Source organism: Bombus impatiens, unplaced genomic scaffold (assembly GCF_000188095.3).
Source record: "Bombus impatiens unplaced genomic scaffold, BIMP_2.2 scf_0665, whole genome shotgun sequence".
Lineage (NCBI taxonomy): Eukaryota > Metazoa > Arthropoda > Insecta > Hymenoptera > Apidae > Bombus > Bombus impatiens.
Window position 1 is genome coordinate 929,890 of NT_177084.1, and position 20,670 is coordinate 950,559.

At 38.1% G+C, this 20,670-nt stretch overlaps 2 protein-coding genes across 2 annotated transcripts; both read left to right on the forward strand.

The window, feature by feature from the left end:
• The first annotated feature begins 3,443 nt into the window (after positions 1–3,443).
• On the forward strand, positions 3,444–10,617 carry LOC100747062 (alanine--glyoxylate aminotransferase 2-like). Its single transcript, XM_003492228.4, has 9 exons — positions 3,444–3,575; positions 4,851–4,952; positions 5,048–5,166; positions 5,499–5,733; positions 7,736–7,829; positions 8,308–8,516; positions 8,628–8,853; positions 9,133–9,531; positions 10,215–10,617. Exons 2-9 carry the CDS (start codon positions 4,888–4,890, stop codon positions 10,323–10,325), a joined length of 1,458 nt encoding a protein of 485 aa, XP_003492276.1. The 5' UTR covers positions 3,444–3,575; positions 4,851–4,887; the 3' UTR covers positions 10,326–10,617.
• Positions 10,618–11,664: 1,047 nt separating this feature from the next.
• Positions 11,665–19,632, forward strand: LOC100747176 (vitellogenin). Its single transcript, XM_003492229.4, has 7 exons — positions 11,665–11,798; positions 12,565–13,283; positions 14,039–14,929; positions 15,051–16,095; positions 16,305–17,930; positions 18,205–18,632; positions 18,957–19,632. Exons 1-7 carry the CDS (start codon positions 11,750–11,752, stop codon positions 19,515–19,517), a joined length of 5,319 nt encoding a protein of 1,772 aa, XP_003492277.1. The 5' UTR covers positions 11,665–11,749; the 3' UTR covers positions 19,518–19,632.
• Positions 19,633–20,670: the final 1,038 nt, after the last annotated feature.

Here is a 20,670-nt window from a genome sequence, read left to right on the forward strand (position 1 = left end):
CCTCCTTGACCGTTGGTAATCCCAGGTCTTTCCGAATGTCTTCGTTTCTAACGTACTATGGCGCGTTTGCTAGTATTCCGAGTGTTAAAGGAAAATAGCGAGAAAGAAATATTTTTGGTTTATGAGACGAAGATAATCCAACGATCCAACGGACGAATCCAAATGCTTTCAGTCTCGTTTAAATGGCTCCATTAATCATCGTGCCAATGTCAGGCGATTGATATACACGAGGTTGGCCTGCTTTGCACGAAACTATCAATAGCCATAAAATTTCAGTGACTTTTATTGCAAGTGACTTTATTGCAGTGACTTTTGCAAAAATTTGAAGATGGTATCCCACTGGGGGAAGCCATCCACATGCTATATTGCTATATCACTAAGCCATAATATTTTACCAAATGTCCTACTGGACAAATTGTAAAATGTAAATAAATAGATAATAAAAAAAATATTTGCAAAACAAAATTACTATTTTAAATTGTTAATCAACACGTTGGCGAATTCGCATTGAAAATTGTTCAAAATAAAATTGTTCATTTCATTGAAAATGTACGATTAAGCGATTGAACTGATATTATTAATAAAGTTTTAAACAGGTGATATAGTTTATAAATTATCATTATTAATAAATGACATTAACAAAGTGGAGTATACTATATTACACGTAACTTTTTCCATTTCTTAATAAATTATTTTATTATTAAAGATTGATAGTATTATTGTGGAAACGAGTCATTTTATTTACAAACCTAATTCACGTAATCTAATCCATGATTTTTTCCATTGCAAAACAGCGAGATTAAGTGGACGTTATTTGTTACATGTTTTCGTCGAGCTAGCGAGTTATCTGATTACTCGGCTAATCTAGGTGCAAATACTGTATCGCGGTGTGACAGATATTAGAAGATACGTCTTCTTCTTGTATTCGAAAACGTAAACGAAAAATTGTAATCCTATCTGGAGTTATATTTTCGATCTGAAGAAATAAAATCTCTGAAGTTACTTGCACGGGTCTTCTGATACGCGTCTTAACAAAATAATCGATCGACGAATCCGTTGAAATTGGCGAGAATTTGCGACTGAAGGTTACAGAATCGAAATTGTAAAACGAAATCGCGTTTGGTTACACGTTTTGCGATGATAACCGTAACTTGCAAAGGTATTACAAATGTTAGGCAGGTTTTATCGTACGACCTACGCATATAATTTATCAACATGTCACTGACATTTTAGAGTCACGTGAATTGGCTAATCAAGAAACAAGTTGAATTTCGAATGTACCGTAAAAGGTCGAACTCTTGAGTGACGATGGCAGAAATTTTTAAAGGCTTTCCTTTTACGAGCGAAACTCGAGGAAAGAAGCAGGTAAGGATACTTTAAGAAAGATACTTTTGAAAATAAATCTCAAAGGTACAGCAAATATTCTGAGATTCTGAGAGATAACGAAAGAAATCTTCATTTTTCATTTTCAAGAGCCGAACTGTTAGAAGCTGAAGGAAATTCGGAGAGGAATTTTGTACCGTTCAAAGGAATTTTAGAAAAAGAATTTGTGTTTTTTTTATTCATAAACGTGTTTTAAGTCACGTTATTGTTATCGTTATCGCGTGATTTTGAAAGAAAATCTAATATAACAGAGTACAATCTAGTTTTCAATGCGATAATAATAATTATTAATCAACAACGATTATCGACATCGTTCTACCATGTTACTAAGTTGAAGACTTTTAGCCACTTACTATTTTTAGCGAGAATTAACTGAATAAGAAATTAGATCAAGAATAAGAAATTATATCAAGAATTAATTATCTCTTTAACAAGGATTAATAACTATAGGCGAGTACTTAAAAACATTAGAACTAACGAGACGTTAATATTGCAAATTTGATCGAGTGCATACTTCGAAATATTTATCCAAAATTTTGATAAACTCGTATTCTATTTTATTCGATAATCAAATTTTATGCATACATGATATACATGATAATACCACGTTATGTAACATGATAACAATCCGATAATAATAGAAGCAATCGATACAACAATATTAATAGCAATCGATCGCGGTTACGAGAAGCGAAGTTGTTATAGTTGAGAGATGCAATGTGTTTGTTTCTTTGTTCTTGATGATTAAGCAAATCGTGTATTTATCTCGAACGTAAATATGTAAAAATACGTCACAACGAGCGTAGAAGCAAAATACCTAACGCCTAGGTTTATGACATTTTGAAAATACAATATAGTATCGCGTATACGCGAGTTATACTTTTTATGACTGTCTTTGAAAAAATTTGTATGAATATTTACAGTCTTCTTATGAAGATTATAATGGTGTTTTTTTCGTAGTGATAGTTAGGAAATCTACTGTTTGCATAATTAACATACGCAGTTTGCTAACCATGATAATTTCGTTCTGTTATTCACAGTAGTACATCTTATGTGAGTCGATGATTATGAAAGTAGCGTGTTATTTTTTATTTTTTTTTTTTCGAGATACACAAAGTTCTGTGTTCGACGCATGAACTGAATTCTGTGTTAACGACACAACAGCAAACACAGTCCGATAGTTCTGCAAAAATGGTTACGGATTATTATAGTATAATACGCGACGCAAAACAAATATCTTATTTTTAGGTTTTATACCTAGGCCATTTCAATACTAAACGATACATGTATTATTTTCAATGCCAGTTCTATTGCGCCTCTATTCCTTACGGTCAAGGTGATGACCCTCTATTTCGGTTTACTACTCATTGTAGTGTGTAGAATTCCACTAAAATTCCTTCGAGCACGTACCGTTTTCACTATCGGAATGACCATCGATTGCTAAATTTAACGTATCGCGCAACATTTTCCCTCGCTCGTGGTCATCGTAATCGTTGGACATCGCCGTTGCATAATTTTTTAATAGTAGAATTTCGCTTTGCATTTACTAGCCCTAATGGAATATTATACTTTTCTTTTTTTTTATTCTTTCTTAAATTCCATCTTACTTATTCACGGTAAATTCTCCTAAGTTACTCCATTTTATTTAAAAAAAAAAAAAAGTATCGACCAGTCTTTATTCAAGGAACCTAACGAAAAGATTTCTAAAAGAATAGTTTAAAACGATCTTCGTCGAAGAATTAAAAATCTCGCTCGCTTCTACGCTCGTCTTTTTTTCTCTCCAGTTTTCTAATCCCCCACTTTCAGCGCAAATAGCGATGTCCTCCTCATGTTTTCTTCTCTCGATTACTATCTTTTTGTTTACTCGGCAATGATTTGCAAGAATACGCACGAGATACGGGGAAAAGGATCGCTAAATGTAAGGGACATTTAAAAAGGAAGAGGAAAAATATCTTGATCGATCGAAATCTCTTCTCGCTTAAGTTACGCGCGCCACGGCGGTGCGACTCCTACTGCGTAGCGGAGGGGAGAAGAGGTAATTGCGCGCGCATCCCCTCGTTCCCCACCACTCTTGACGGACAATGAGCAAAGCTCTATATATGACGTCACCGGAGTAGGTCGCGGCACTCAGCTGACGACTGCATTCAGAAGTTCGAGAGGCCGTAACTCATTCCCATTATACTCGTGTTCAGGTACGATCACACTGACTCTGCTCTTCTGTACGTGTCGACTGTGTGTGTTTAGCGATGATATTCCCGGATATTTTCCTCGGTCTTTTTTTTTCTTTCTTTATCTGTTTCCTGTGTTTATCGCATATATCTGCCGCATGATCCTTGTAGCTATTCGAAGCCGCGGGGTAGGGTAGTTGGACGGTTTGCCAAATTTTTTCTTTGTTTTCTTATTAATATATTCGATGACGTATATATCGACTCTATCTTTTGGGTAAAGGTTTCGTATACAGGAAATTTCCTATTTATTTTGTCTACATTTTATTTTTCTTTTTATATATTTGCTTTCGATTTTTTTTCAAAGCGACACGTTTTAGAGTTTTGTAATGAATAAATAATATTTACATGTACAGTATGTATTATCATACGTAGCGTCGAATCTACCGTAGGAATTACAAAAATTTATGAGATAATATCGTTCTTGTCTAGTATTGGCGACAAAAATCATATAGAAATAACAAAGTACTACAAATCGTAAAATTCCAAGACCATAAAAAGATAAATATCCGTTGTCAATCCTAAAATAAACACCTTGTTTTTACCATGAATATTTGATCAATCTCAGATAATAGACAGCAAGTATTTGATCTATCGTCAGAAATTATCGCGGTCGTTTTAAAACACACGTGACAGAAGACTCTTGATCTGAGTTCTCTTTTTCTTCTTTGCTAATTTCGTACATCTCAAGTAACTTAAGAACGTTAAGCGCTATTGCGACACGTGCGACACTAATTCCCTTGCAATTCGCTTTTATAGCAACATTTCATCGATACTTGTGTCTGTTAGCGCACGATTCATTCAAAATATTGCAATTTTTATTTTACAAAAGTCTGTATTAAATTTGTCATTTTTCTAACGATTGACGATACGAATATGTTTGTTAAATCTCGTGGTATGGGAGACTATGGTTGAAAGAATATATGGGTGCGACTACCACTTCCACGTAGCAATCACGTGCACTTATCAGCCGCTGGAAAATTACATATACTATGGGGAAATGGCCGATACCCATGCTTCTAAATGATTATTATGTGCCTTCAACACATCGTAATATCAATTTCTAAATATAGGTAGGCCAAGGAAATTTCTCAAGAAATAGCATTTCATTTTTCACGAAATTAAATCTTCCCTTGATTTATCTAGATTTTACCCTAATCTGTGTTACTTGTATTACTTGTGAATTATTCTCCTCTATATAATACATTATTCACTAATGAAACTGTTATTATGTTTTCACAGGCTTTAATCAAGAAGTCATACTAGATCATTTTCGAACATGGCCGAGTCATTGGAACAGATGCCAAAATCTGAGACGATCAGACTGCGGGAGCGATATATTGGGTAAATATCACGTTAAACGCGCGTTCCTATTTATCGCTGTTGTCATATGGAATAATATTCATTTCGAGCGTGAACACGAATCGATCGTTTTGCAGGCAAGCGTGCAAATTATTTTACAAATCGAACCCTTTGAAAATTGTTCGAGCCGAGGGGCAGTACATGTTCGATGAGAGAGGCAATCGTTTCTTGGACTGTATCAATAACGTTGCTCACGGTATGAAAAAGATGTTAATATATTAAAATATTTTTTTTTAATTTAAGAAGCTTCAATTCGTAAGAATAATTGCCCTAAATAGATAATTTATAGGGATTAAAATAGAACAAATGAATTGACTAATTCTTATCTAAACTGTGCATAGAATCGTATATTTAAATTAGATAAATTATTTAAATTAAATAAATAGCGTCTATGTAAGCTTCTGTAAAGCTTCATTTTAAAAGAACTTCGTACACACGAGTCTAAGAAAATGAAATATAAGTTTGTGAATGATAATAAAAAAATGTAATTTCCTATGAATTAACACGGATAAATAAATAAATTTACAGTGGGTCACTGCCATCCAACGGTGGTGCGCGCAGGCCAAGAACAAATGGCTTTGCTCTCCACCAACAACCGTTTCCTCCATGACGATCTGGTAATCTGCGCGCGTCGTTTGACCTCGCTTCTTCCGGAACCACTGTCCATCTGTTTCCTGGTAAACTCGGGCAGCGAGGCCAACGATCTCGCTCTTCGTCTCGCTCAAACGCATACCAAGAACAAGGATATTATCACCTTAGATCAGTAAGTTGTCGTATTTAAAGCAATCAGCCACAAAAAGTATTCACCTGTTTCCGAAAAAACGTAGATTAGCGATAATCTACGTTTAGATAATTACGTTTAGACAAACGTGACGATTTCGTTCATCGACTAAATTATCATTCGATCGTTATAGAAATTTTTCCATATTCGATTATTTATTGTAATATTCGTATATTCAGCAATTTTTCATATCTTCTTCGAAACAGTTATAAATATTTGAAAAAATAAATCTACTGAAAATAATTCGTAAAACATTTCTTCTCACGATCGAAGGAAAATTCTATGAGAAACGAAATCGTTGTCGTCCAACAGGCTTTTGGCTTTTTCCGACTAAATATATATGCGACCCTCGAGCAAAAAAAAGAAGTCGAAAATCACTGTGCGTTGTTTCTTTCGTGAGAAAAACGTGTCTCGACCATTTGCAGGTAGCCTTCGTTTTCCCTTTCTGATCGGGGCAAAATTCAGTGAGTAGCCATACGATGCGACTAGAATAACACGAAGGCGATAGGAACACGATGATTTTTCAGGCTACGATGATTTCTCTCAGGCAGATTACGTTCCTTTACTCGACAGCCGACTAATCGTGTGGGTTTTCTTTTTTGCTTGTTTGCAGCGAATGAAAACGCTTTGGAAGATACAAGCAACATGGCCAACGCGATGCGACGAGACAATGAAAGAAGTTGTACATGATCGATCGGCCAATTTTCGTGCACGCACAAAGTCGACAAAGTCACATAAAGCTATTGTCGTTTTAGGTGACACGTACGTGCCACATGTACGCCACGCAACAAGAAGCCAAGCAATATGGATCGGAACTTATCTACGAAAAAGTAATTTTATATCCTGATAGAAAAGATGCGAAGCCAAGAGACAACAGCAGGGGCGAATGTTGTCGATAGAAAAGAAGCGAATCGAGGGGGTGTGTTGTGACACGAAGTGGGCCAAGGGGAGCTTCGATAGCTGGACAAGTTTACGTTGTTAAAAGCGTGGTCGTGCACACGATGATATCGTCATGATTCAAAATAGTTTAAGAAGCTTTTAAATGCTTTTTTCGAATTGAACAGATACGTAGTAGATAGAAATTTATTATAGACCTCGCGAAAGATGGAAATTGTAAATTTGATATTTGAAGGGTGAAATTCATCTCGGTACTTGCAAACATCGACGTTTCAAATTTAAGCGTTCTTTAAACCTTGCTTTAAATCTTAAAGACCGAGATTTGAAATAACAAAATCTAACATTTACAAGAGAACAAGAGGAGTTTAAATGAGAGAAAATTCAAATTTATTCGGAATATAGAAAACGCAAGTTTCTTTGAAACTTTAAAACCAATCAAAACAAAAAATTTTAGATACAACTGCTATAAATGATAATTCCCGAAATGAAAATTCTATAAGCATCGCGCGTCTAATAATTAGAGAAACCTGATTAATCGAGTTTCAGCAATGAACATGTGACGATATCTTGGTGAACACGCATTGATAGTTTCATGATTCACTCACGCTCCCTTTGCAACTGCGCTATCCTCAGCGTCTTCAACGTTCATCCTTAGCTTTGCGAGTGACGCGTTGCGAATGCGTCTCGCCTCACGACATCAGGTTCTTTGATAACGTAATTTTACGTCATCGAGCTATCAGCGTTCCCTTTTGCTTTGTTATCGATACTTCCGCAAACTGAGACAGCGTGAAAAGCGAACGTATATTTCGCGAATCGTTTTGTTCTCTCTCTTCCTCTCTCTCTCTCTCTCTCTTTATTGTCTTTCCTAATAACGAAAATCGTTGAGTGAAGTGAAGAGTTTCACGAAGAGAGGGGAATGACCATTTTCAGGACGTGTCGAAGAAAATCGGATAAGATGACCTCGTCGCCGTACGGAGGATCACAGTGAAATGACGCTTAGAGTTAGAGCTTGATAGTGAGCTTGACAGAGAGTGCTGAGGTGGCTGAAAACAAACTGTCGTTTAACGTTGTTCTTTCTTGCTTTTAGTGCTTATCATGGCCATTTGACTTCGATGATCGATATTTCGCCGTACAAGTTCAACAAACCGAACGGGCCTGGCAAAAAAGACTGGGTTCACGTGGTAAGAAAGTTTTATCAATTTCTATTATTATACTGAAGTTCCTCGAAAAAATATCTGAATTCATAATATATCTAAAACAATCTAAATAACAATAGTAGCCTAGATAATCTACAATAAATTGTTGAACCTTCTTCAATGACTTTAATATCGAAAAACATGTTGATAAATTTTGCAAAAAAATTATCATCGTATATAATATGTGTCCAATGCATTCCATAACTTTAGAATAACTCTATTCGTAAGATAAAAGAATGTATACTAAGAAAACCGATTCGCTGTGCCAAAAAAAAAAAAAATTCTTCTAATAGACGTAGATTCTGATAAACAATAAATACCATCAACACCGTTATTATTATTATATTTATAATCGTAAGAAGTATTCGTGAGAATAATTGAAATTTTATACTTCAGAAATGTTTGGATGCCAATTATCTATGTTCGGTGTTTAATGTGAGCTTCTCGTATTTATTATTCATAGGCACCATGCCCGGATGTTTATCGAGGGAAGTATCGCGATATCGACCACCCTAACGAAGATCTGGGCGTGAAGTACGCCGATGATGTGAAGAATATTTGTCAGAATCTGAAGAACGAAGGCAAAGGCGTCTGCGCTTTCATCGCTGAAAGTTTAATGTCTGTCGGTGGGCAAATTCTGCCACCACAGAATTACTTCAGAAACGTGTACAAGTGAGTATGTTGCTCTATCAGCGTCGAATTTCTTAATATAGTTGATACAATTGTTGATATAATTGGTTACCTACCTTCAGTTTCGTTAATACTATTTGCATAAAATAACAGACACGTTAGAGAAGCCGGTGGTGTTTGCATCGCGGATGAAGTTCAAGTCGGATTTGGAAGGGTTGGTAGTCACATGTGGGCCTTCCAGCTTTACGGCGAGGACGCTATACCGGACATAGTCACCGTAGGAAAACCCATGGGTAACGGACATCCTGTGGCAGCTGTGATTACGACACCGGCCATTGCTGGAAGCTTCAAAGACACTGGAATAGAGTACTTCAATACGGTGAATATCAAAGTTTTTAAATCTTCTCGTTTTTCGTATTCCTCTCAGCAAGGAAACCTTATCATTTACGAATCGACGAATTCAGATATCTTCCTTCTTTTAGAATATAACAATAATAATAATAATTATTATTATTAATTAATATTATTATTATATTATATAATAATATAATTATAATTCCTTAGAATATAATAATAATAATAATTATTATTTATTTATTTTGCATTATGAAATTAAAAACCATGAAACACTTACGATTTGTCCTCTGTCGAATCTTAGTATGGGGGAAACCCAGTGTCTTGCGCCATAGCAAATGCCGTGATGGAAGTGATCGAGCGAGAGAATCTTCAAGAGAACGCTTTGAAGGTTGGTAATCATCTGATGACGGAATTGAGGAAGCTGGCCAAGCGACGAAAAATTATCGGTGACGTACGAGGTGTCGGACTGTTCGCGGGTATCGAGTTGGTGCGCGACAGGATCGAGAGAAGCCCAGCGACTTCGGAAGCGAAGCACGTGGTCTCCAGGATGAAGGACAGGAAAATTTTGATAAGCAGCGACGGCCCGGACGACAATATCTTGAAATTGAAACCGCCGATGGTATTCACGATTGAGAATGTAAATCACTTGGTGTCTACTTTGGACGAAGTTCTCGAGGAAGTGGACATTGGCGTCGAAAAGGTGATTGTTAATTGGACTTTCAATTGGAGATATTAATTGAAATTAAAAACTAGAAATATTAGAATATTAGAATGGAAAAATATTATAAGTCGTTGGAAATATTAGAAGAGATATTTAGACGAGATTTTAGAAGCAGAGTTGCGAACAACTCACGAAAAACGAATGAACGAAGAACAGGATTTCTGCATGTTAAGATGTTTCGAAATTATGAATGTAATTTCTAGATTTTCTTACTGAATGATAACGTAGATTATGCAATTATGTCGCGTTTGAGCGAGAAAGCGTGGACACGTTTCGATCGGAAACCGGATGCAGAATGTTGTAACATTGCGAAGTACACTTTGTTTTTCTGAATGAAAATGTCTGACTTTGCAAAGAGATCGTCATATCTCATCCGGATGAGCGATATTTCGTCTCGACAGTTTGCATGTGCCTCGATAACCAGTGAACCGTTAATTACATGTTTCTTCGATGTTTTTTATAGATAGTAATTTTGCATGAAAGTCTTTTAGATATCGCTTGTTTGATTAATTCAACGATCTTTTCAATTTACTTCGTACGTGATTCCATGTTAGCAGACACGATAGAAATATTTATAAGCGAACGTTGCAGTCTACGAGATTCTCCAAAATTTAGCTGGTTATTAATTCCTGATAATTAATTAATTAATTATATGTTTTTAGAAGTACGAGCCCACGACGACTATTTTGAAGGCGACGATCTCTAAAATGGACGTGGAAACGGATAACACCACGTGTTCAAGCGGGAAGCCGTTGCTTGTTCGCGCTAATTAACGATTAATTTAAGCTGAACCTTATATTATAATATATTTATAAAACACGATGGCCGTGTGCCTTATATTTAAGATATTACTGTTCGTGAGCTGAATGACTATTGATAAATATGTTGTGCATGTTTCTGAAGAATATCGTGTGTATATGTATGAAAAGAATTACAGGTGAACAGAGAGAGATGAGACTACAGTTAAGATTTAATTAAACGTCGAATTAATATTCGAGGTAATAATACTTTAGTATATATATTGTAATAAATATAATCACTATAAATATACTATATTTTTGCATATCCGTTTGTTTGATTATTATTTCCGCTGGTAGCGAGATAGTTGAAAGAAACAAGTACAAATAAGTACGGATACAAGGAAGAAAATTCAATGTCTGTGTTAAAATTGTTGACTACGACCGTCGTTATTTAACGTTCAAGCAAAATCAAAGATCGAACATTAGAAGATAATAATAAATACTAATGGAGATTATTGATTATTGTTCAATAACTATAATTCCGCAGATTCATAAATCCGTAAATATAATATGATAAAAACGCACGAACCGTGACCCCACGTGTAATCACATCTGCATTTTACATATTATGACCAACTGCATTATTTATTAACAGAAATCTAGCGTTTTCTGAAGTTACGTTATCACGACACGGCTTTATATCGTTATCATACGTGAACTGTGATTATATGGGTAACTTTTGAATCTCAATAAAGATGTTGGTCAAAATATTATTTATTTTCAATTTTCAATATTTTCAATATTTTCAATTCCTGAAAGGTTCTTTAGAAGAAAGGAATTTTCAATGTAAAGGACATTGTAAAATATTTCGATGTAAACTTAACTTAGCAAACGAGATTATCAAGATAGAACGATAGAAGATGTTAAATCTTATTCTATCAATTTGTTATGATTTCTTTTTCGATAAATATCTTTATTTTTGTAGATGTACTAGTTTTGTAGTTTTAAGATTCACTGGAATATGATAAATATTAAAAATCGGGTATATTTCATATGTCACAACCTAATAAGAATGGGAGAAATGCTTTATGAAATGATAAGTCAGCCGGAGATACAAATCGAGAATTTTGAAGAAAAATGTTGTCAAATTTCATGTCCATCGATTAGGTATATTTCGTTACAACTGTTTCTAACGAGGGAAAGGATTAGTTCGATAGAAAGAAATCGATATCGTTGACGAAATTATTATTTCTTGAAGTGTTATTAGCAGATAATAAAATTTGATCTGGCAGTTATTATTCTAATAGACACGCCAGACAGTGCAAAACATAGATAGGAGAAATGAGTGGCATGTAGATTAAAAAATAAGTTCACGGACATTTTCTTAGCTGCTTACGTTGGCACGATTAAAGTATAAATTGGAGGTTGAAAACGACCCAACGTTACTTTCTCGGTTGATGTCCACGGCTTTCAATATGTGGCTACCACTGACGGTTTTATTGCTTGGTAAGTAAAGGTAGAAAATTCTACTCAGACCTCCCTATCAATTGTTCCATCTGCTTTCTCATCGATCTTCTTTCTCCCTTGAATTCTTTTCATAAATTTTAATTAATCTGATAGAAGGAGGCATATTTCATGTAGAACGCAGTATATCCAAAAATTCTTATTTGCAATGCCAGAAACGAGGCAAATCTTTTTTACCTCGAGACACTGAAAATTCAGCTCCAATCGTTCAACAATTTTTCTTTGCTTTACTTTTTTGTCATTGAGAATATAATTATCAACAATTGAATTATAAAACTTGTACTAGAAGAATAAAAAAAAATATTTTATATGCAGAAATATTTTACTTCCATACTTTACAAAAAGTCATTTCCAAAATTATATACCGTGTATCGTAAATCTGCGAAAATCCTATCAGAAACAGCGGTCTGATAATTCCACTGTTAATTTTAGAGAAAGATATTTCTCATACAGAGTATCAATAAAATCTTCTACAAAGCGACAATAAAAATAAGAATAATTTCTCTGTCTCAGAATACGTACGTTTCAATTTCAATTATTCAGGAATTTCTCTTTGTTTCCTCACTCTTTCCCTAAAATTGCCAAGACTTATTATTTAATAAATTAAATTTCTCAGTCGCAAAAGTGATCAAGATTCAAGATTTATCACGTATCATTCGTTACTCTCTGTTTCTTTTATTTTAACATTTACAACTCTGTCGCGTTCAATCAATCGAAGCTAACGCTGAAAATTTCTACGTATCCGCAGCGGGAATAGTTTCAGCCGACTACGACCATGGCTGGCATGTCGACAACGAGTACACTTATCTTGTACGAAGTCGAACATTAACCAGTTTGGATGAATTATCCGATCAGCACACCGGTATCCTGATGAAAGCATTGCTCACGGTACAAGTCAAAGATCCTCAGATGCTAACTGCGAAGGTGTCGCATGCTCAATACGCTCGAATCCTCAAATCTTTACCGGAAGGCTGGGACACTGAGATTTCTGACCAAATGTTGGAACTCCGTGACATGCCCTTTTCTGGTAAACCGTTCGGTATCAAGCTGAAACATGGCGTGATCAGGGACGTCATCGTGGATCGTACCATCCCAACCTGGGAGGTGAACATCCTGAAGAGTATCGTTAGCCAGTTGCAACTAGACACCCTGGGTGAGAACGTGATAAGAACGATGGAAATGCAGATTCCGACCGACGACGAACCGTACGGAATGTTCAGAGTTATGGAAGATTCAGTTAGCGGAAAATGCGAAGTTCTTTACGATATCACGCCGCTGTCAGAGCAAGTCGTCCAAATTCAACCAGAATTGGTTCCTATGCCGAAGTTGAAGGGAGATGGACGGCATATTGATATCCGCAAATCGAAGAACTTCGACAAATGTGAGCAGAGGATGAACTATCAGTTTGGTATAACTGGCAACAAGCAATGGGAAGCTGGGTCCAATAAGAATGGAAAATTCTTCTCGGTGAGTAGTTTGGATCGTTGATGATATTACAGGAATGTTAGAAGCCGGACAGTATCTTTGACGGTATTTTGATAGAAAGTTGGAATTCTGTGCCAATCCCTGAACCACGTTAACCCCTTAATAGCGTAATAGAATGAAAATGGAGAATTCGGATGGAACGAACGATCCAGCGAACAGCGTTTCTTGCGTTTCTTGTATCTGGACACAGGAAACACAGATCTCCGATCGTTTATAGGCGATGAATATCGATAATGGTATTGCAGGATCTTTACTACAATTAGTTTATCTAAAATGGATTAAACAGATGTTGGTTAAACAGTAAACGATGGTTGTTTAACGTGAACTAAATATAATAACGTGTTATAATTGAGACAACGAAATAGTTAATCTGCAACTCTCGTCACCACGGTTCCAACGCACTCTCTGACTTTTCAACTAACACCGACTGTTAATTTGTTTTTCTCCCGTAGCATCCCTTTGTCTTTTGTCTTTGCGCCACCACGTAGGGTTTTTCCGCGAAACTATTCGCTTGAAGGGCCGACGATACATTGTTGGGCCTGTCGGCCCACTTCGGCTTTCTCGCGACTTTGTTTATAGTTCGCCTGATATCTCTTAGCCCTTTGGTTCACGATACTACAGTATTATATTGTAAAAGGTTTAATTTCTCGGTGGTTTTGGTTCTATTTGTCTTATGAAGAGTATCGATACAATATGTACAGTATAGGTGATGTTAAGCAAGATTTTTAATGTTGCAGCAATCTGCGACGAGCAGAATCATCATCTCAGGATCGCTGAAGTGTTACACCATCCAATCGGCGGTGACTACCAACATAATGCACGTGAGCCCAAGATTCTACGACCAGGGACACGGGTTGGTAGCCAGCAGGATGAATTTAACCTTGGCCAACGTGAAGAAAATTACGAATCCTCTGCCCAAACCGAGCACTCCGGAATCCACTGGCAACCTGGTTTACACTTACAGCAATCCTTACTCAGATATGGAGGAACGCAGAGCCGGCAAGGTAGTCGAGGATTCGGATAAGATGATGGTTTTTGATAGTGTCAGTTCTATTAGCTCGAGCGAAGAAGCCACGAAGGGTCAGAATCTTCGAAGCTTATCATTTGACTCGTCCAGCAGCGAGGAGGGCTATTACTGGCAGCCTAAACCAACGATGGAAGATGCTCCTCAGGATCCTTTTTCGCCCCTATACATTGGCTTCCAGGGCAAATTTATTGGAAAATCTAATGAAGTGGACGTTGTAGCGAAAAGCAAAGAACTTATTTTCCAAATGGCCAACGAGATGGAAGATCCGAACAACATATATAAAAACGAAATTCTCGAGAAGTTCACGATCCTGTGCCATCTACTTCGTACGATGAATAAGGAGCAAATGTTACAAGTCGATAAGGACGTACGTATTTCTCCTCACGAAATGAAATCGATGGGCAAGACTCTGGGTCCTAAACAAAACGCTTGGACCATATTGAAATCCGCTATGGCTCAAACTGGAACTGGACCAGCCTTTTTGGTTATCAAGTACTGGATCGAGACGAAAGAAGTGGATTCCAACAGAGCTGCAGATCTCTTGACTAAACTTCCCAAGACAGCTCGTGCACCTACTGCTGAATACATCAAGGAATTCTTCGTGAGTATCTATCGTATACGAAGTTGATTTGTGATAATATTAATTCATAATATATGAAATTTTCAATTGTAACAATAATGTTTTACGATGTACTGAATCTTCTTGAATTTGCGTTTCCCAGAAACTAGCTACAGGTGAGAGAGTGAAGAACGATCTAGCCATCAGCGGCCCGGCGATCATAGCATTCAGCGAGTTGGTCTATAACGCTCAAGTGAGCAAAAGGAGAATGCACAATCAGTATCCGGTGCATACGTACGGTCGTCTCACGTCCAAAAACGATCAGGCAGTTACCGAATATTACATCCCCTACCTGGAGAAGGAATTGACGAAAGCTGTGGAAAGTGACCAAAGCACGGTTATTCAGACTTACATCATGGCTTTGGGTAATATCGGTCATCCGAAGATTCTGCCCGTTTTCGAGCCTTACCTGGAAGGCAAAGTACACATGACGGTGTTCCAGAGGACGCTGATGGTCTCAACTCTAGCCAAACTGGCTGAAAGTTTTCCAAAACTGGCGCGTTCGATTTTGTACAAGATCTATCTGAACACCATGGAAGACCACCAAGTGCGTTGCACCGCTCTCTTCATTCTGATGAAGACCGATCCTCCGTTAACCATGTTACAACGAATGGCAGAATTTACCAAAATCGACAAGAACAAACAGGTGAACTCGGCCGTGAAGTCGACTCTGGAGAGTCTGGCGGAACTGAAGGACCCCGAATATCAAATGCTGGTGAAGAAAGCTCGCGCCGCAAAGAGGCTACTGAGTCCAAGCGATTACAGCTACCATTACTCTCACGGATACGTCACCGAATCGATGACTGACGGAGGGAATATAATTTCTCATATGTTCCTGAAGTACATTGGCAGCGAGGATAGCCTAATTCCTAGCGCTATATACTACGGCGTGTACTCTTCTTACGGAGACTTCAAGTTCCCTCCGTTCGAAGTGATAACCATGGTTTCGAGCATTAAGTCTATTCTAGAGTTGAAGACTAGCCCGAAAGAAAGAGAAGGTATCATATTGGCGGCTGAGAAGATCGCCGAACAGTTGCATATCATTCCTGACGAACCTGTTCCTCTGGAAGGAAACTTGATATGGAACGGGAAGTACGGAGCGAAGTTCTTCCCCTTCGATAAGACCTCTCTCAAACTATTCCATGAATGTAAGTGTTTCTAAATATTTGACGTTTTAACGATATTTTTCATTAAATACGAAACGATTTGTAGATAATTCTTTATTCGTAGATAACAAGATTATCTACTTTTTGCGAAGGTCAGAGCGCTTCTGACGTTTCTACTAATTTAATAGTATTCAAGATTCAGGTTATTTTAACGAAATCGTATGTTAATCGTGTATCGTTTGTAATTCTAGTGTTTCTCATATATGTGAGGGGCGAAAGGGAAGGAAAGCTCGTCAACCGATTAGGATCCTACGATATAACATATGGCTTCCCCACAGAAACCGGATTGCCATTCGTCTATAGTTTTGAACTACCTTTGCTTCTCAAGATCACTGGAGATATGAGCAACGAGATGAAGCATCCAAAGGCTATCAAAGCGAAAACCGATTTTCGTATACTCTATGCAATGAAGATTCAAGGAAGAATTGGCTTCGTCACGCCCTTCGAGTACCAGCAGTACATCGCCGGTGTCGATGTGGACTTTAACATTCACCTACCAATGAAACTGCTTCTGGATGTGGACCTACCTAAGGGCACCTTCGAAGTAAAGGTTTGGCCATTGAAGGGAGAAGAAAAAGCACGATTATTGCATTATAGCGTCGTTCCATACGTCGCCAGTCACAACATTTTGAATTTACATCCTCTGCTCAACGAGAGAACAACACAAATACTAATTCCCGACGTTATCCATTTCGATACTACCCCAGATTCGTATCTGGTGAAGATGGACATGGAAATTGACAAATCTTACAACTACAATGATTGGCTTAACCTGGACATCGATGACTTGTTCGATTTTGTTATGACTCCATGGACCTTGGATAACGACAACTACTGCAAATTAGACATCTTGCTGAATCTGAAACGCGAACAGGTGGCACCATTCGGATTCAAAATATCGTATGACGCTAAGGAAATGGCACCCAACGCTGAAGACGCTAAACTATGGACACCAAAAGCTACAGCCACGGTTCCATCCGACACGAAGCCTGACAGCGAAGTTCGTAGGAAACAATGGATGGACGAGGCTGCCAAGGGTATCAAATTGGCCAAATCACAAGTGATAGATATTGCAGTAGAAATTCCATTGACAAGCGAAGAGAGTTTCGGGAACGTTATAACCGTCGCCATGGCTAACAGCGAAGTTGAGAAGAAAACACGAACGCTGGTATATTGGAGCCTTGAAAGCTTGTTCGAAGTCTGCGCGACTTCCCAGACGAAGGCCACGCCAGACAACACGGTGTTCTACGATCAGGTCGCTCAAATGAAACCTAAGGTAGAATTTAATGCAGATTTGCTCATTGGAAGGTACTGTTCCACTGGTCAACAGTTGAACATGAACGGTGAAGCTACCCAGAGTAAAGAGTTAAGGGAACGGATCAAGGATCTACCTTTAATCAAAATCTGCGAGAAACAAATGCAGCAGGGTAACAAGATCCTTCGAGCCTGTCAAAATGCTGCTGCGATCTCTATGCTTCTTGATCAAATATCTATCTCCGTGGACTTCCAATCGCCGTCTATCACGACCTATATCACCAAGGCTCTCACCACTGTAATAAACAACGATTATTTGGATGATTACGCGGACATTCGCACAGAGTTATTGGATCCTAAGATGACCGGCAAGAAGAAGATCGACATCATAGCCAATCTGACCAACGATTTGGAAAGAGCTAACTTATTAATCTTTACTCCGACTATGAATATTCACGTCAACGACTTAGACCTGTCTGCTCTTGAAATTTCTGCGGAGGACGTTCTGATGGCTGCAGACGAGGACATGGATATTCAAAACCTCTTGTACAATGAGGACGAATGTGAGTTTGTATAATTATAACAATTGTGAAATCACTTTTTCAACTGTGCTTACGTCGAATCATCAGCTAGTTATATTATCGATTCGAGAGTAGAATACGAAGCTGACATTTTAGTAATTTTTGAATTGAGCGCGTAGTAATTCCAAGCTTCTCGGTAGATATCAAACTTCCACTAGGAAAAGGGACGTGGATCTGATTGATTATTTTTATTACAATGTCTACTAATTTTTCTTATCGATCAAAACTGTTACTTTTGTATCGTTTACTTTTACAGCCGCCTGTATATTGGATAAAACCAGGGCGCAAACATTCGATAGCAGAGAGTACCCCCTGAGATTAGGCAACTGCTGGCACGTCGTCATGACCACGTATCCTCGTGCGAACCCAGATAATCCGGACGAGAGGATGCCTATGTACAAATTGGACAGCGCGAGTATCCTCATTCGTGATATGGAAAACGGACAGAGAGAAATGAAAGTTTTACTTGGTGACAAGGAGATCAAATTTGTACCTACTTCGACCCTACCAAAAGTTTTCATAAACGAACAGCTCGTCAAGATATCTAGGGACATGGGTTGGCAGGAAAAGGAGGACGACGAGGTCTTGTTCGAGATCTTCCAAATCGGTGATGTCTCTATCGGCCTGGTTTCTGACGAATACGAACTGAACATTGTTTACGATGGAAAACGTTTAATGATCAAGGTAAATAACAAAGTATAGATTTAAATTAATTTCTTGCTCGAATATCCTCCGTAGATAGTCATTAATCCTTCTAGCCTTCTATAATTGTTTCTGAAAAATTAAGAACCAATTATACGTTTTCATACTAACATTTGGAAATGTATAAAAAGTGGATCCGCTTGCTTTCTGAGCAGATCGCATACCAAGGAAGTAGTTTCGCTTTAAAAACGGAATTAATCATTTTCTGACATTTGATTCGAAAGATACGCGAACAGCAACGGATTAAACGACGTTTGATGAAATAAAAAATCAACGGCGTAATTAATAATATATCGAAATTCGTAGGCGGGCGACAAATTCCGCAAAGCCATCCGTGGTCTCTGTGGTAACTACGACGGAAAGCCGATCAACGACTTTATGGCTCCCAGGAGTTGCATTCTTCGAAAACCCGAGCTATTCATCGCCAGCTACGCTCTGACTAAGGACCACTGCGAGGGCGAGTCTTTTGAGAACTCGAAATTACTGCCGGACAGCGAATGCGTATACGAAGAGAGGAATCATTTGAGCAACGTGATCAGCGACAAGGAATCTGGACGAAGAGATACCGAGGAATCAAACTGGGGATACCATACAAACGTCAAAAGCAAACAGTGCACCATCCTGAAGACTCACATGAATGAGACTGATAACACGATATGCTTCACGATTCGTCACGTGCCTTTCTGCGCACCTGGCTGCTGGGCTACCGAAACGAAATCAAAAGATTATCAATTCCACTGCATGAAGAGGAACGCAACAGCGTTGGCCTTGAAAGCCAGAATCGAGAAGGGTGCCAAACCCGATCTCAGCCAGAAATCAGTTACCTTAAACGCACCCATCAGCGTTCCTCTTGCTTGCAAGGCCTAATTCCGGTGTACCTTGCTTACCTACCTCATATACTTACATATTCTTGCTGGTATCTGCGATAATTTTATATTTAGCTTGTAATCCAATGTTTTAGTAAAATTTACTCTTTTCAATACCTGCGGTGTTTTTATATTATTTGTTTGACTTCTCTTGTCATATAGTTTTAGATCGTCAAACTGTTGGAAGCATACATCATAAAAAATTGTCGTGCCATTCTTTCGATACACATTCTATGTGCAACTGTTTCGGTCACTCCAATTCCATAAATTTTATTCGCGAAATTTTCCAGTCAACGATAAAATATGTACATAGATATGTCGGGGTGGCGTTGAGGATAGGGTTGTGGGTGTTCGATGAGTCTTCATTGAAATCGCTGCGGTATAACAAAGATATGGTTTATTAACACAAGTATGGATAACACAGATTCGACAATCAACCACGGCGGTTAGGCGCTCGCGACACTAGTGACAATGGTCTCAGGTTCGATAACGAATCCGCGGTCAACGGGATGATAGATGAACGTTCTCGCGAAATCTAAGTCTGAATAATTGCTGATCGTAAAGACGTTACTCTTTAGTCGGTGAGATCGCGAGAAAGAATGACTTTCCCGTCCCGATGATGCCACAGAGGAAAACTATAGTGCGGCGTGTCTAAGGATACGAGATCATCGGACTCGTCGAGAAAAGCCTTCGTTCAGAAAGTAAGGGAAATCGGCGTTGCTGCTAATTTGATCAATCTCCATATCGGTGGTTAGAAAAAGATGCTAGCCGCCCTCGAGGAAAAGTTGCTAGTGGGAGGCGCTGCTCGTTGAAAAATAGGTTTCCCCTATTTTCCCGTAGTTGGGGCAAAGACTGTTTGAAGGACTTTAGTCAGCTAAATCTTAAGATTTATAACGGGCCCTCGGGCTGAACATGTACTGCGCAGACGCATCGGCATCTGACAATCATCTTACTCGAAGAATAGGGTCTGTGTGTGGTGAGGTATGGGACAGAGACCGTTCGAACGTTTACTGTAGAGTGTTACAACTATTTCCTTCTTAAGGAGAGTTATAAAATTACTCCATGCCTCTGCTAGAGAAAGTATTCATCCCTTGACCGCGGCTACGTTGGGCGACAGACTGTCGCCTCGAGCCCAAGCTCACTATCACTAATCT